At 38.0% G+C, this 15,592-nt stretch overlaps 1 protein-coding gene across 4 annotated transcripts in view; it reads left to right on the top strand.

Moving 5' to 3' along the window:
• The first annotated feature begins 1,056 nt into the window (after positions 1-1,056).
• MYBL1 (MYB proto-oncogene like 1) overlaps positions 1,057-15,592 on the top strand; it is a 41,819-nt gene continuing 27,283 nt past the window's right edge. Inside the window, exons 1-3 of one of the 4 annotated variants that reach the window (XM_036031178.1) lie at positions 1,057-1,474; positions 12,762-12,867; positions 13,194-13,265. In XM_036031178.1, the coding sequence (XP_035887071.1) occupies positions 1,455-1,474; positions 12,762-12,867; positions 13,194-13,265 (198 nt within the window). In that variant the 5' untranslated portion in view covers positions 1,057-1,454. The remainder of the gene's footprint in view (positions 1,475-12,761; positions 12,868-13,193; positions 13,266-15,592) is intronic. The other 3 variants (XM_036031179.1, XM_036031177.1, XM_036031176.1) reach the window with 3 other exon arrangements.

Here is a 15,592-nt window from a genome sequence, read left to right as displayed (position 1 = left end):
GCAAAATGTACGTCTGTTACAATATTAACGTGTGGTTTAATGCTCTATGCAGTAGAGCATGTTACCTTGCATATCTGGATCCTTTACCATCCCTGATGGTTACTGTAGTTAATGTACTTTAACGCTACTTGAATTGAGCAGTTCATAGTTACTAGACTTGAAACCTGTAAAGTAGTTGCAACTGCTAAAAGCTCCTCGGATGCAGTACCCCCTCCTGCCGTCTCTCCTACTGCTGACCGCTGTACTCATTTATCTGTGCGAAATTTCCAGTCCACTCCTGACTTCCAGTATCGTTCTCCTGGATCAGGGTTCCTTCCCCAGGGCACATCAGTTATTTCCCCCACTTCGAAGACCTGCCGCCGACCTGGATTATTTCCCTTTCCCGTTCCAAGCACATCTCCAGCTAAAAACATTTTTTTTCACATGTCACACTCCTGCTCATTCATGATACTCAGTTTTCTGCCACAGGGTGTTCGCTACCCCAGTAGTTATGCCATCTGGACAAAAATAGCCCACAGTTTTGTTTAAGCAGCAACGGCCGCCCAAATTTAATGGTAAGATTTGTCTCACGTCCAAAGACCGTGCCTCCTACTAGTGCGGCTTGCTATATCCGAGGAGTGAGGAGCTGTGGCCAAAAGAAGGCTGCAGGGACGTGGCCCAGAGAGCCCACCTAATCCCCCGGGGACACAGTCCACGGACCCCTAGAAGTGTGAGCTCTAGTCACCGATTCCAGACTCGTCTCTCCTCTAGTGCTGGCATTCCTTTTCCCAGCAGGCCCTGCGCAACACTCTGCGCCCCGCCTCCTCGCGGTGCCGCACAGGGCGCGCTCCGCGGCCTGTCACAACTAAACCCGCGAGCCCCACCCGCGGACCTACACCCTGACTCCCAGCTCCTTCCCGACTCCCGCGAGTTCCAGTCCCAGCTTCCAGCACCCCAGCCCCGCCCTCAGCCTCGCGCGCTCTCCCCGCCCCGCCCCTGTCCTCGCGTGCGGCCGCCACAACCAATGAGGTTCGGGGCCGCGTGCGCAGATTCAAACGGCGGCTCTTGAGGGAGGCTAGGCGCGAGATTCGGCGGTGGGCACAAAACCCTGCAGGAGGCTGCGAGCCTTGCAGAGCCGCTTGCTGCGGAGGGAGGGCGGGGGTCGGCGCCCGTGGCGAGGAGGCTGAGAGCCGGCGGGAGGGGCCGGTGGAGGGCGGGAGCGCGCCTGCTGACATGTTGGGGGCATCCCTGAACTGGCCTGGCCGGGGCTGAGAACTGTGCTGTGGGCCGGGGGCGGGTCTCTGTCCGTCCCTCCTTCCCTTCGTCTCGCCCCGTCCAGCGTTCCTCACTTCGTGCCCTCGGAGAGGGAACCAGGGAATCGGCGGGAGGGTCGGGGGGGAAAGGAGCATTCTCCTGAGGCTGGAGGAGGCTGGACTGCGTCCCCACCCAGCCCGCGCCTATGCGGTACTTGAAGGATGGCGAAGAGGTCGCGCAGGTGGGTGACATCCCTTTCGCTCAGGCCTGTGGGCACAGCCTTGGCCCAGATTCTCTTTCCTTTCCTGCTGCTTCCCCACCAGGCCGTCTCTGGCCGGGACAGAGGTTTCCCTTCCCGCTGCTCCGTAGCCTCCTCGGCCCCGCTGGCCGCTGGCCGGAGCGCAGCTGTAACGTGTGCACAGTTGGGGACCACTGTCTTTAAGACGCGGAAAGGAATAATAGATGCCCAGGTTGCTCCTTCGAGTTGATTCTCTCCATAACCTTTCACAGCCACTTCTTGGTGGGGAGTTTCTTGCCAGGTAAGTGTGTGCTCTTTGGGGAATACGCTACGCAGAGAAAAGTGATACTGTCCTGCCAGGATGACCTGAAAATGGTGTTCAGGAGGACCCTTTCTCTGAATCACTACCAGTTAAAATAGGAACTCCGTGCTAAACCAGAGTGGGGACCCCTCTGCCATCCTTACTCCCTTAATGGTTTGAAAATTTGCTGAGAAATAGTTGAAGGAGGACGTTCTTGATGTTTTCTGTAATTACCGTACTCATGTTCTCAGCTGTGTGTGTGTGTGTGTGTGTGTGTGTGTAATATCTTCTATTGAGAAGCTGTCACACTGTTACTACTAGTAGCTTGATCTTAAAATAAAACAATGTATTTGATTCACTTAATATTTTGAGTGTTCATGTTTGGCTCTGACGGTACCTAACTTTGCACAGAGGTAAGACACATTTTTTGTTGTTGGAAAATTTGCTAGGATAAATTTATGCCTCTGATTTTTATATCTATGTCACTCTAGTAGTTACTCCTAAATTGTGTGTAGTAATCACTTAGAAGACAAAAAAACCATACTGTCTTTTACTTGCAATATTAATAAACTTGAAAAGGTATTTGCCAAAATTTCCAAATGGTTTTATTTCTAGATGCATAACCTCAAAATCTTAACTTATTTCTTAAGCTGAAACTTAATATCAGGATTCGTTCATTGCAGATTTCTGTTAAAAATTGGTAATAATACACATAATATTTGTTGTTTTATTCACTTATTAGGCATCTGTATATGTAAGATGTTTTTGCAGAGAGCAGCATAAAATATAATTAAGTCTTTGTTAGCCTATTAGTTTGTAGCAACTACAGTATAGGTCAAACTCTTGTGGTGGAAAAATTTACATGCACATACATATAAACCCACATATCTAGAACAGGGTTTTCAACCTTGGCACTCTTTAAAAAAAAAGATTTTATTTATTTATTTTTAGAGAGAGGGGAAGGGAAGGAGAAAGAGAGGGAGAGGAGCATCAATGTGTGGTTGTGTATCGCACGCCACCTACTGGGGACCTGGCGGGAAATTGAACCGACAACCCTTTGGTTCGCCATCTACACCAGCCAGGGCTCAACCTTGGCCCTCTTGATGTTGATATTTTGGGAGGAGGCTGACCTGTGCTTTGTCCCATATTTAGCAACATTCCTGGCCTACAAAGAGTTGATACCAGTAAGGACTTACCCCAGTCCTGAAAATCAAAGATCTCCAGACATTACCAAATGTCTGTTGGGGGACAAAGTCACCCAGGTAAGAATCACTGCTCTAGAATGTCAAGGACCCAATTAACCTCTTAAATTTCAGAAAAGACCAATATTGAAAACTCCTGTAATTCTAATTATTGAGGTACTGGTTTAGGCCTTTTCTTTTGAATATACAAAAATTTTAAAAGTAACTTCATTCAGCAAAGTGACAACTGACTATATGTGGCATTATCTATGTAATCTTATTCACAATAACTTCTTGGCAAATGCTGTCATCAGCATTTCATTATGTTTAGACATGGATGCTTGAATATCAGAACCCTGCCTTCTCCAGTTGGTTTTCTGTTTGTTTTATAATAATACACTAGGAAAGAAGAAATGATTTCATGATTAATTTGCCCATATAAGCTTTCTTTTATTGACAATATTGTGAGCTTTGAGATCTAAACATTAGTTGTACTGTTGACTTTTAGTCCTGGTTTGCTGTATAAATTAATTTAAATATATGTTATAGACTGACTTAAAGAGTCTTAAGTCTGAGGTAATTAAACATAGTAGACTGAAGTTATACTCCCTATGGGAGTATTCAGGTGGAGGATGAGGTGAGAAATTATCTCTGAATGGTATATTTTCTTAGGGTCTTCATACTTGAATGTTTTGTGTTCTAAATTATAGTTCTTGTATATGGAAATGTATTGTATTTATCTTAGCTAATAGGATGTGAAATTCTTTGACAGGGAGACAATCTAATCATTTGGCAAAGTCTAGTCTCAGGTCTTTTGGCTAAATATCTTAATATTAAATATGAACTTAGTTTATAATTGAAAGAGAAAGGAAATAATTCAGTCACTTTAAGATCTCCTCTAGACAACCACTTAAGTATTTGAGTGAAAATTATACTTTGCAGTATATAAGTTTTGCATAAGACTATAGGCATAAATCCTGTAACATACTTTTTCTGTATGATCTGGAAAAAAAAAAGTAAAACACTGTTACCTCAGGTGTGAAACAGCTGAAGCATGTTGGCTTTTTTGATCTTTAAGATAGCTATATCTGTATATACATAAAGGAAAAGGCTGACTTAGTGTTGTGACTTTAAATAGTTTTAGATCCCACTAGGGGTTTTAATGACATAAATTGCAGGCAACACTAAAATTGGCATATATTATTAACACATATTTGATTTTTTAAAATTGTTGTTCAAATACAGTTTTCTGCCTTTTACCCCCATTCCAGCCCCCCATATTTGACTTTTTTTGACTTTTAAGCATGTTTATGTATTAATTAATCTTAGTTTTTTAAGGCAGTTCTGTCCTTAAAAATAAAATTTTAAAAAATATCATTTAGAAGCCAGAAAGCCTATTTATGTAGTAACAGATTTAGGTATTTACACTTGACCTGTGACTACCCTAAATTAAAAAGATAAAAGCCAGCTCTTGTATTGGAAGATGTTTTTCAGTGGGGTATGTGTGTGTAGAAAACAATTTTATTATGTTGTCTCCAGCAAAATGGGTGTTATGAGTGAAAAAATACTGAAATATGAGGACTGATTTTTTAAAATCAGCTTTGTCATTAACTAGCAATGCTGTTTTGGGAAAGCAAGTAAACTCTGTATGCCAATTTTTTATCTGTTATAATGGATTTGAATCTTATGGTTTGTAATGTCACTTTTAATTTAATATACATCCTATTTTGAACCCTTTTGTAATACTCTTTTCTCATTAAAAAAATATCTACACACTAATGGAATAAAATAGAAATGTTCTCACATTGTTTTTGTTTATGGATAACTAGGTAGAATTCTCTTCAGTATTTACTTCAGTATTGCTATAAATAATGGTCCAAAAAAGTCAAATTTGTTTCACCATAATGATGCTAGTTTGCAGTCAAGATTTGGGGAAAAAATATTCATGTATGCAATGCATCATATTTACCACTGGGTGGCCTGATTTCACTATATTAAATTAACCTGGTACATTTTTGTATCTTAAATTCAATTGGACTTCAATAAATACAGTTATTCTGTCAAGACAGTATAACAAAGTTGTAATTTTTGATTATGATAAAAATTTCAGACGATGCAGTTTGTGGTTTAAAATATGATTAATTTGAAGTGATTTTGTATTAGAGCAAATTTAATAAAACTACTGATGTTTTTCCCATTTTAAACCAGTAGTTTGTTTTCAAATAAAAAAAATTTCAAAAAAAATTCTCAAATTCTTCCTTTGGCTGCCTTATTTTACTTGTTTTAGGTGGTAAAATCAGTGGCTATAAAAGCAGACTTCTTCCATATGTTTTATCTTAATATTGTCAAGTATGAATAGTTTGTGTATTATTTCACAAATGACTGTCACATCCTATTAGGTCACACCCCAGGGCAAATTTACCCTTAACCATCTTCCTTGCTTAATGAGTCATAGTATTTTTTGTGTGTCTGTGTGCTTCATTTTGCTGTTTCATATCAACCTAGTCACGTCGTCCATTCATAATCGACAAAGCGCTTTTCATTTGAATATAGTACTTAGGTAGTGTATTAACAGTTATACCATAAATATTTTCTTTGACTCAAAAAATAAAACGGACAGAAGGACTCAGGAAGCCAAGGCCTGGATAAAGATTCTGAGACCAAATTCTTCTCGTTTTGATTTGTGACTGCAGATATAATTTCACTTTTTTTCTACCTTCTAGACTAGAAACCCCAAGTTAGAAATGATTTATCTACACAGTAGGAATTTGATTTTATTTATTACATCTTACCAACACCAATTGCTACAACACAAATGCTAAAAGATGATGTAAAAAATCAGAAAAATAGAGTAGATTATAGAGCAGCAGAACTTTTTCATGTTAAATGGTGGAATTGGAATATTGGTGATGTTTCTTGTGGGGTTTTCTCCCTCCCCTTATTTTCAGCCATCTTTCTGTTGCAATGTTGATAAGTTTCTAGGATCTTTTTCTGTCACACTTATTTGAAAGTTACATCATCTTTTCAACAATTACTTAAATAATATATAAATAACTTAATTATAAAACTAAGAAGTAGCTAGACTCTACTTCTTAGATGGACTCTAGGAAAGTCCCAGTGGTAGAGAGATGATTCTAAGAAATCTGCTTTAACCCTCCCTCCCACTCACCCACTCACAAACCCAGCTTCCTGAACACTGGTTGAGCTGAATAACTCTGCCTGAAACTGATGACCATGCTGATGCAAAACAGAATGAAACCTCATGAAGAAATAGAAATTTCTCACAGACCAAATATATGGTTAAGAAAAAAGTAAGGGGGAATTTTAAAGTTAAGATGAACAAGTTTTCAGGAAAATTACTCTTTTGACCCAAGTAATATTTTTGGACCATATCCTTAAAATAGTTTGATAAGAACCTTAAGGTAAATTTTGTGCAGATTAGATATGATGTAGATACTTTTGTGAATACTTAAGATTTATATGGGTCAGTCCCAAAATAGAAAACTGTTTTTATTTATACATAACCTGATTTTTAAAACAATTTCAAAATGCTGTTGTGGAAGCTGTTAGGATCTGAGGGAAGGGAAGAAGAGGGAAACCTGTGAGGAGTGCAACTGACGGCTCTTTGGGATAGCAGAAACGGTAATGTTGCTGGGACAGTTCTGGGAATGGTTAGCATCATTACCAGATACCCCAGAGAAACCCTTCTGTACTGAATATATATATATATTATGTTTGTTTCAGCAGGTTCTGTTTTATACTACCATTTGGAGGTGCATTCAGATTTTGAGTCTTTTTTTAACAAATGGGAATGCCCTTCATCTCCTAGAGGTATTTTCATTTGTTAAAAAAAAGTCTTTCTCATACCCACTGTGAAGTAATTTTGGAATCCAGAGCACTTGGAAGAGATGAAGGAGTAAGAAAAATAATTCATTAATTTTATACATACATATTTGAATGGCAGATACTGTGTTTGGTGTTGCGGGGTGAACACATTAGGTGTGGTTTTTGCACTCTTTTTTTATATTTGGTTGGGAAGGTTGGTGGGTGTAGTGGGCATTAAAAATAAAGGGTAGATGCCATGGTTATGTACAAATTGCACAGAAAGATTTCAGTATGGTGTTCTGTCTGGTTTAGTAGCTGCCTTCAAAATTTATGAAGTCATTGGCTCCTGAAACATTTCTAGTTTAACAGTTTATAATCTTGGCTAATCAGGTAGTATTTCTGAAAGCTGAAGATGGCTGCAACTAGCAGGTATTTTCTTTATCTAAACTTTTTATTTTAAGCATGGTTTAACGAAACAAGCATGTATGGAAGTAGAATTGGCAGATTATTGTTACAAATATACATTGGCTTTATGGAGAGAGCATTGGAATGCTGACGTGTGTTGAACTAAAGAACCACACTATGTGTCTACCCTAGGTTGGGGAATAAAGGATCTTGGTGTCTTGCTTGGTCAGATTTGAAGAATTTTGGTCCTATGGAATTAACAAATCAAGGGAAATGAGAAGTTCCTACAAAGGATTTGTAGACAGTATATATTAAATCTAGGTCTTTATTTGTCAGTTTTGTAAAATTGAAACTTTATGTAATATTAGGAACTACCTACATATTCTTAAGTATATATATATTATAGTAACATTAAATAAATCATCAAGTTTTTGCTATTTGAAATCTAAATGAATTTTTGGGAAGTTGAATCTAGTAAAGAAAATCTTTTAAATATTTTTAGGCAATCAGCCTGTATATATAAAAATAATATTGAGCCACTTCTCTGTGTCATGCTATATAAAGTGTTTATACATTTTTTCATTTATTGTCAAAATAACACTATAAGGTAGGTGATATTTTCTTCATTTTACAAACAGATGAACTAAAGCCCTGAGAGGCTAATATGTTAAAGGATATGAAGGAAGTAGGTAATTTAGAACTAGAACTTTGCTGTGATTTCAAAATGTACATGAGATTTATCTTTGGAATGTTCCAGCTTTTTGTATCTTCTTACCTATTTTTTCAATATGGTGTATTTAGTGGTAAGGTAGTAAGTTTTGGAGTTCAGCCATGCTATATTTGGTATAACTGTGGGCAAGAAGTTATACTCTTCCAAGTTTTCTTTTTTGCTTTTTATTTTTTTAATTATATTTTATTGACTATGCTATTACAGTTGTCCTGAGTTTTCCTCCTTTGACTGCCTCTACCCAGTACCCCTCATTCCCTTAGGCAATCCCTCCACCATTGTTCACGTCCATGGGTCATGCGCATAAGTTCTTTGGCTGCTCCATTTCCTATACTGTACTTTATATGCCCAGGACTATTCTGTAACTTCCTATTTGTACTTCTTAATTCCCTCACCTCTTCATCCATTCTCACCCACTGCACTCTTATCTGGCAACCATCAAAACGTTCTCTGTATTCATGATTCTGTCTCTGCTCTTCTTGTTTACTTAGTTTGTTTTTTAGATTCAATTGTTGATCAATACATATTTTTTTTGCCATTTTATTCATAGTTTTGGTTTTCTTCTTTTTCTTAAATCTCTTTAACATTTCATACAATACTGGTTTGATGATAATGAACTCTTTTAGTTTTTTCTTGTCTGGGAAGCTCTTCATCTGCCCTTTGATTCTAAATGATAGCTTTGCTGGGTACAGCAATCTTGGCTGTAGGTCCCTGCTTTTGATGACTTTGAATATTTCTTGCCAATCCATTCTAGCCTGCAAAGTTTCTTTTGAGAAATCAGCTGACAGTCTTATGGGAACTCCTCTGTAGGTCAGTAACTTCTTGTCTCTTGCTGCTTTTAAGATTCTCCCTTTATCTTTAACCTTGGCATTTTAATTATGATGTGACTTGGAGAGGGCCTGTTTGTATCCACCGTGGTTGGGTTGGGACTCTCTGTGATTCCTAGACTTGCATGTCTATTTCCTTCACCAAATTAGAGAAGTTTTCTTTCATTATTTTTTTCAAATAGGTTTTTAATTTTTTGGTCTTTCTCTTCTCCTGGCACCCCTATAATGAGAATGTAGGAACTCTTGAAGTTGCCCCAGAGGCTGCTTGTACTATCCTCATTTTTGGCGGGATTCTTTTTCCTTCTTGTTGTTCTGATTGGTTGTTTTTGCTTCCTTATGTTCCAAATCTTTGATTTGATTCTAAGCTTCATCCATTCTACTGCTGTTTCCCTGTAAACTCTTCTTTCAGTTAGTACTCCTTCATTTCTGAATGGACATTTTTATGCTGTTGAGGTCCTCACTAAGTTCCTTGAGCATCCTTATAACCAATGTTTTGAACTCTGTATCTGATAGATTGCTTATCTCCATTTTGTTTAGCTCTTTTTTTTTTTGAGTTTGATCTGTTCTTTTATTTGGGCCATGTTTCTTTGTCCCTTTGTTTTGCCAGCCTCACAGTATTTGTTTCTATGTATTAGGCAGAGCTGCTTTGACTCCATATCTTGGTAGTGTGGCTTACTGCAGTAAGTGTCCTGTTGGGTCCAGTGGCACAGCCTCCCCTATACTGGAGGTGTGCCCTTTGTGTGGACTGAGTACACCCTCCTCTTGTAGTTGAACCTCGGTTGCTGTTGGAAGGTCAATAGTAGGGATTTACCCAGGCCAGTCAGCTGCAAAGGTTGGCTGTGACCACTGACAAACAACCTCTGCCCTCTGTGGAGGATCAACTGTGCAGGCATAGGGTGGTGGTGCTCAGATGTCTGTAGCTGTTCACTGGGTTCACTGGCCTTGGGGTTTCCTGGGTGGGTCCGGCCAAGGTCAGCCCCAACTTGTGTTTTGCCCAGAGCACCCTGCCTGACTATAAAGCAATCTGAGATGGCTGCTACTTGTGCTGGGCTTGGAGATTCCGAGGCAAAGCCAAGCTTCGAATCTAGGCTGGCTGCTGATAGTTCCTGGCCTGGGGCTCACTGAAACCATCCATAGGATTTAGGAAGTTGTGAAGCAAGAGCCAAGACCAACCATTCATAGGGAAATGAAGCTTGGGTGGGCCCCCTAGGTTGGGTGGGGCAGAGTCTCTGGGGATCTCCAACACAGGTCAAAGAGTGTTAGCCAGCTTGATGGAGTCTCAGATATGGCACCAGCTTGCCAGCTGTGGGGGGAGGATTTCAAAAAGGGACAATGGCCTCTGTTTGCTTTGATATTAGACCCTTCAGTTTCTCCCTATATACCACTGGTGCCTTTCAAGCTGCTACCACAGTGCCGGAGCTCAGAGGCAGTGAGTCTGAGTAGGTGAGTCTGTGTGTTGGTTCTTTAAGATGAACTGCTTCGGGCTCCAGTAGTTTCTTCCATCCACTCAATCACCACTGATTTTTGCAGTAGAAGTTGTGGGGACTTACCTTCCTGGCACTGGAATCCTGGGATGGGGGACCTGGTGCTGGGCTGGGACTTGTCTCCCCTGAGATACCCCTTCCAAATTTTTATCCACCACACATGGGTGAGGGACCAACCTGTTCTGCGTCTGCACCCCTCCTACCAGTCTGGAAGGATATGGTGTCTTTAATTCTATAGCTGTCAGACTTCCATTCAACTAGATTTCTGACAGTTCTAAGTGATGGTTGTTCTATATTCTAGTTGTAATTTTGATGTGTTTGTGCATAGAGCGAGCCATGTCTGCCTATGACACCATCTTGATCAGAGGTCCTAAGTTTTCTATTATGTAAAATGGACATAATAATAATAATAATCCCCTTTGAGAGTTATTGTGGGGTTTTAGGAGAGAAATTTTATAGTGTACCACAATGTCTGGTACTTAGAAGGTTTAAATAAATATTAGCTTATGTTATTTTCAGATGCTGATGTAGCCCCCTGGCTACTCAAAATTTCCTAAGTCAGTTTATCATAAAGACCTGCCCTTTTTTCTGGAGCTTCTTGCTTTTGCTCTCGTCGTTTTAATTGTTCTCTGTATTCTGGTGATTGCCAAAACTGTGTGTCTACCCTAGACTTCTTTCCTGAACAGAAGATCCATGTACCCAGTTGCCTTCTAGATCTGGTCTGCACAGTAGGAATAGCTATTGAGCTATTGTAGTGTGGCTCTTCTGAATTGAGATGCACTGTAACTACTAAAGTACACACCAGATTTTGAAGACTTTAGTAAGAAAAAAAAGGAATGTGAAACATTTTAAGATTATGTTGATTATAGGTTAAAATGATAAAATCTTTATGTATTGGGTTATATGTTTATTATTAAAATTAATTTCACCTGTTTCTGTTTTTTTTAAATGTAGTTCCTAGGAAATTGCATGTGTGACTTGCATTGTATTTCTTTGTACAGTGCTGTTCTATATATAGCTACATGTCTATTTCTTATATGGTTCTTTTGTTTTTAAGATTTCATTTACTTATTTTTAGAGAGAGAGGGGAAGGGAGGGGGAAAGAGATGGAGAGAAACATTGATGTACAGAGAAACATTTATCAGTTACCTCTTACACGCCCCCAACTGGGGACTTGGCTGGCAACCCAGGCATGTGCCCTGACTTGAAATTGAACCTGCGACCTTTCCATTTTCAGGCCAGTGCTCAGTCCACTAAGCTACACCAGCCAGGGCTCTCATATAGTTCTTAAGTGCCTTGAAATCAGCTAGTACAAAATTGCTTACTCTCTCCATTCCCTTCTCTCTCCCAAAGTTCAGTTTCTCCTTCTCTGTTCCTTAGCTCAGTGAATTGCTCTATTTATGCTCCCAAAGCCAAAAATTTTGGAGTCATCCTCGGTTCTTCCTTCTCCCACATCTTTCATATTCATTAGTTATAAAATCTTTTAAATTTTACTTGTTTAATATATGTTTCACATGCTTCTTTCCATTGTCATTGTCATTACTTTAGTTCTTTAATGGTTTTTTTATTTTTGTCACATTTAAATCTGTTCCATTAAACAATATAAGAAATGGAATTTTACCCTTTTATAGTACTGTTATGATTTTATTTTAAAAATGTAAAATATTTGCTTCATCTGAAATATTTGTTATTTTAAAGTAGGACTTGACCTTTATTTTTTTTTTAAATAGCTACCTAGTGTCTTACCATTTATCGAAAAGTCCGTCTTTACTTCACTGATAAGTTATTGTTAAAATTTACCAAATTCCAAAATGGATCTTGTTTTTTCTCTGAATGTTCTATTTTGTTTTATTGATGTGTGTATCTGTTCATGTACCATTGCCATTCTGTTTTATGTATTGTTTCTGTACAGTATATTTTGATATTAATTTAAAGAGAATGGACAACTAGAATACTGTTTTTCCTATCCAAGAATATGGTCTGGATGTTTTTCCATTTGTTCAAGTCTTTTGTGTCTCAAGATAGTGTTTTGGCTTTACTATACTTTGATCTTGTACTTAGGTTATTTCTACATATTTTAACTTTTGTTGTTGGTATTATTAATGGATCATTTCTTCCATTGTGTCTTTTAAGTGGCTGTGTTTTATATTTTACCATTACTATTGTCAGGCTTTCATAATTTCTTATTTGGGTTATTGTAAAAGATTATTAATTGGTTTTCCTTCCTTCATTTCTCCATATTCCCACCAGTGATATCTGAAACACAAGATATTTATCTTTCAGTCCTTAAAGTCCTTTACCTCTATAGGATAAAGGTCAAATAAAGAATAAGGGTCAAACTCCTTAGCATGACATAAAGGTTACCACTTGGACCCTGGTGGCATATCTACCTTTATTTCTGGTGTCAGTAATAACTATAACTCCTTATTTTATATAATATATGCCTCTTAGTCTGAGTGGCTTCTTCAGTCATACCTGCTCAATGATTGAATTTACAAATGTAAATAAAATTCTTTATTTTACAATTGTGCTTTTTTTAGTGAGGATGAGGATGATGACCTTCAGTATGCCGATCATGATTATGAAGTACCACAACAGAAAGGATTAAAGAAACTCTGGAACAGAGTAAAATGGACAAGAGATGAGGTGATTATCTGATAAGGTTTATTCATTTCATACCTGTCTTTGTTAATGCTATTATAGATATGAGAAATATTTTAAAATAACACATAAGAAAAGTTACCTACCAACTTACTTTCACATTATTTTTCTTCAACTAGAGGCATGAATAGTGGATTGATGTTGAAACTGATGGAAACAGTTTAAAATGGGAGAACTTGTATTGTGGTAGCTTTAGTCCTTCTAAAAATGGTCACCAGATATGACATGAGAGAATTAGAGGATTATCTATATTCAGGGATAGAAGAATAAGGTAGGGGAAAGCTTTCTAATATTCATACCTGTTTTAATAGGATGATAAGTTAAAGAAGTTGGTTGAACAACATGGAACTGATGATTGGACTCTAATTGCCAGTCATCTTCAGGTAAGGGAAACATTAGATTTCTACATATAATGGATGATTTAGGTAATTGGGTTCAATTTGCTGTTTTTTAAAAATGTGTCTATATTATTTTAGATTTAGGTTTCCTTCCTAAAAAGATCTCTAATTCTGGTCCTCCTCCAGTTGCCAATGGCTTAGAAAGTCTGATTTTTCTAGTAATTATTTTATCCACAGGACCTAAAAAGATTACTGATCTAAAACAAAAATGTTACTAAGTTTGAGTAGGTCTTTATAAATAATTGCTGATAAATGTTAAAACATTTTGAGAGAAGTTAACAATGTTGAATGTTTGATAGCTAATTAATAAAATCAGAAAAGTCTCTGTGGAAAAGTTTTTCATAAAATACTTACATTTTAAAGTGTTAATTGATTTTTTATTTTAGAAAAACTTACTGTTCACTATATTACTATTTACATACTTTTATTAGCTTGTGATTTTATAATTTACAAAGTATTTTTGTATGTATGACTTTTGTTTGCTCCTTACTACACTGTAGGTACTGAGGCAGATTATTGATATTTCAATTTTTGTATTGACTGGCTACTTTGGATTTCAGAAATCATGTTACCTATGTTCTTTTCATATTGTTATGATGCCTTTTAATATAACCTTAAAATTGAAAACAAATGATGGAAAGAACACTTTTGGAGTCAGTCTAAGTTGTGTTCAAATGTTGGCTCTACTTGGCCTCTTCTATCTGCATCTTTCTTATCTATAATATATAGGTAATAGTACTGTTTTTGTAGTATTTTTGTAAGAATTAGAAATAACATATAGGCATAGTACCAGACATTTAAAAAATGTTTGGTAATGGAAGCTAAATCCAAAAAGTTATTTACATTAGCTTTATCAGTTTAACTTCAATGCTATAACAGCATATAAAGTGAACAGAGAAATGCTACAAGAACATACAGGAACAACCTGATTATTTTGAAGAAAGTGATAGCCTTAAAATGGATCAGTGTTGATGTACAGAAGCCAAAAATGAAGCTCAATTTTAATAAACATAATTTGAAGTCAAATAGGCACAAAGACAGAGCTATTGGTAAACAAACTATTTGTCTCTATTATACCTTTATACACTTCTAAATTATCTATAACTGTGTAGAAGGCCTGTTTGGAAAAAGTCCAGCTATTGTTAATATAATGAGAATGGTTTGCTCGACATCGATGTAACCTGGCAGCTAAGTAGAGTGGACTGGAATATGCATGTGTGAACAATGACAACTTCACTGTACTAGTCAGTGGAGGCAGTAGACACCATTAAGTGAGCATGTGTACTGTGTGGCTGTCACATTCAAAATGACTGAGTGAGTAGAGCATCAAATCTGCATCAAATTTTGTGTTAAGCTTGAACATTCCTCTGTGGAAACTATTCAAATGATTCAGAAGGCTTTTGGGGACAATGCAATGAGTGCAGCGCAAATAAAAGTGTGGCACAAATGCTTCAAAGATGGTTGATAATCTGTTGAAAGTGATCCATGTTCTGGAAGGCCTGCAACAAGCAGAACACCTGAGAGTGTTGAACATGTATGGGCTTCAATGAACAAAGATTGATGACTGATGGTGCGAGAACTAGAAGCTGCTTTGGGGATTCCAAAAACTACTGTGTCTGAGATTTTGATACAGGATCTTGGCACAAAAGTTGTGGCAAAATCTGGTTTGTGGCTTCTGCTGTCAGACCAGAAGGAATCGTGCTGCAGTTGCTAATGACTTGATTCAAACTGCTACCAATGAACCAGATTTCCTCAAGAAGGTCATAATCAGAGATGATTCATGGGTCTATGGTTATCTGGAACCAGAGGCCAAGTTATCCCAATGGAAGTTGCCTGGTTCTCCATGCCTGAAGAAGGCACTGCAAATTCACAGCAAGATCAAGACCATGTTAAACTGTGTTTTTTTAATTTGGAAGGTGTTGTCCATCATGAGTACACCCATTCAGGCCAGACAATTAATAACGAGTACTACCTTAATGTTCTTCATTGCTTGAGACATGCAGTACGATGAAAATAGTTGCATCTATAGGCAACTGGTGATTGGCAGCTTCATTATGACAAGTGCCAGCTCATGCATCACGTCTCTTGCAGAGTTTTTTGTTAAAACACCAAATCACTCAGGTAACTTAGCATCCCCTACAGCCCAGATTTGCTGCCCTGTGACCTCTGGCTTTTCCTAAAACTAAAATCACCTTTGAAAGGGAAGAGTTTCAGACCATGAGATTCAGTGAGTTCCCAAGATGCCTACTCTGAAGGGGACTGTGGTGTCATTGTCCTATGTACAATATTCCTTGTCTCTTCTTCAATAAGTG

Source organism: Phyllostomus discolor, chromosome 7, assembly GCF_004126475.2.
Source record: "Phyllostomus discolor isolate MPI-MPIP mPhyDis1 chromosome 7, mPhyDis1.pri.v3, whole genome shotgun sequence".
Lineage (NCBI taxonomy): Eukaryota > Metazoa > Chordata > Mammalia > Chiroptera > Phyllostomidae > Phyllostomus > Phyllostomus discolor.
This window is presented reverse-complemented; position numbering and strand designations above follow the sequence as displayed.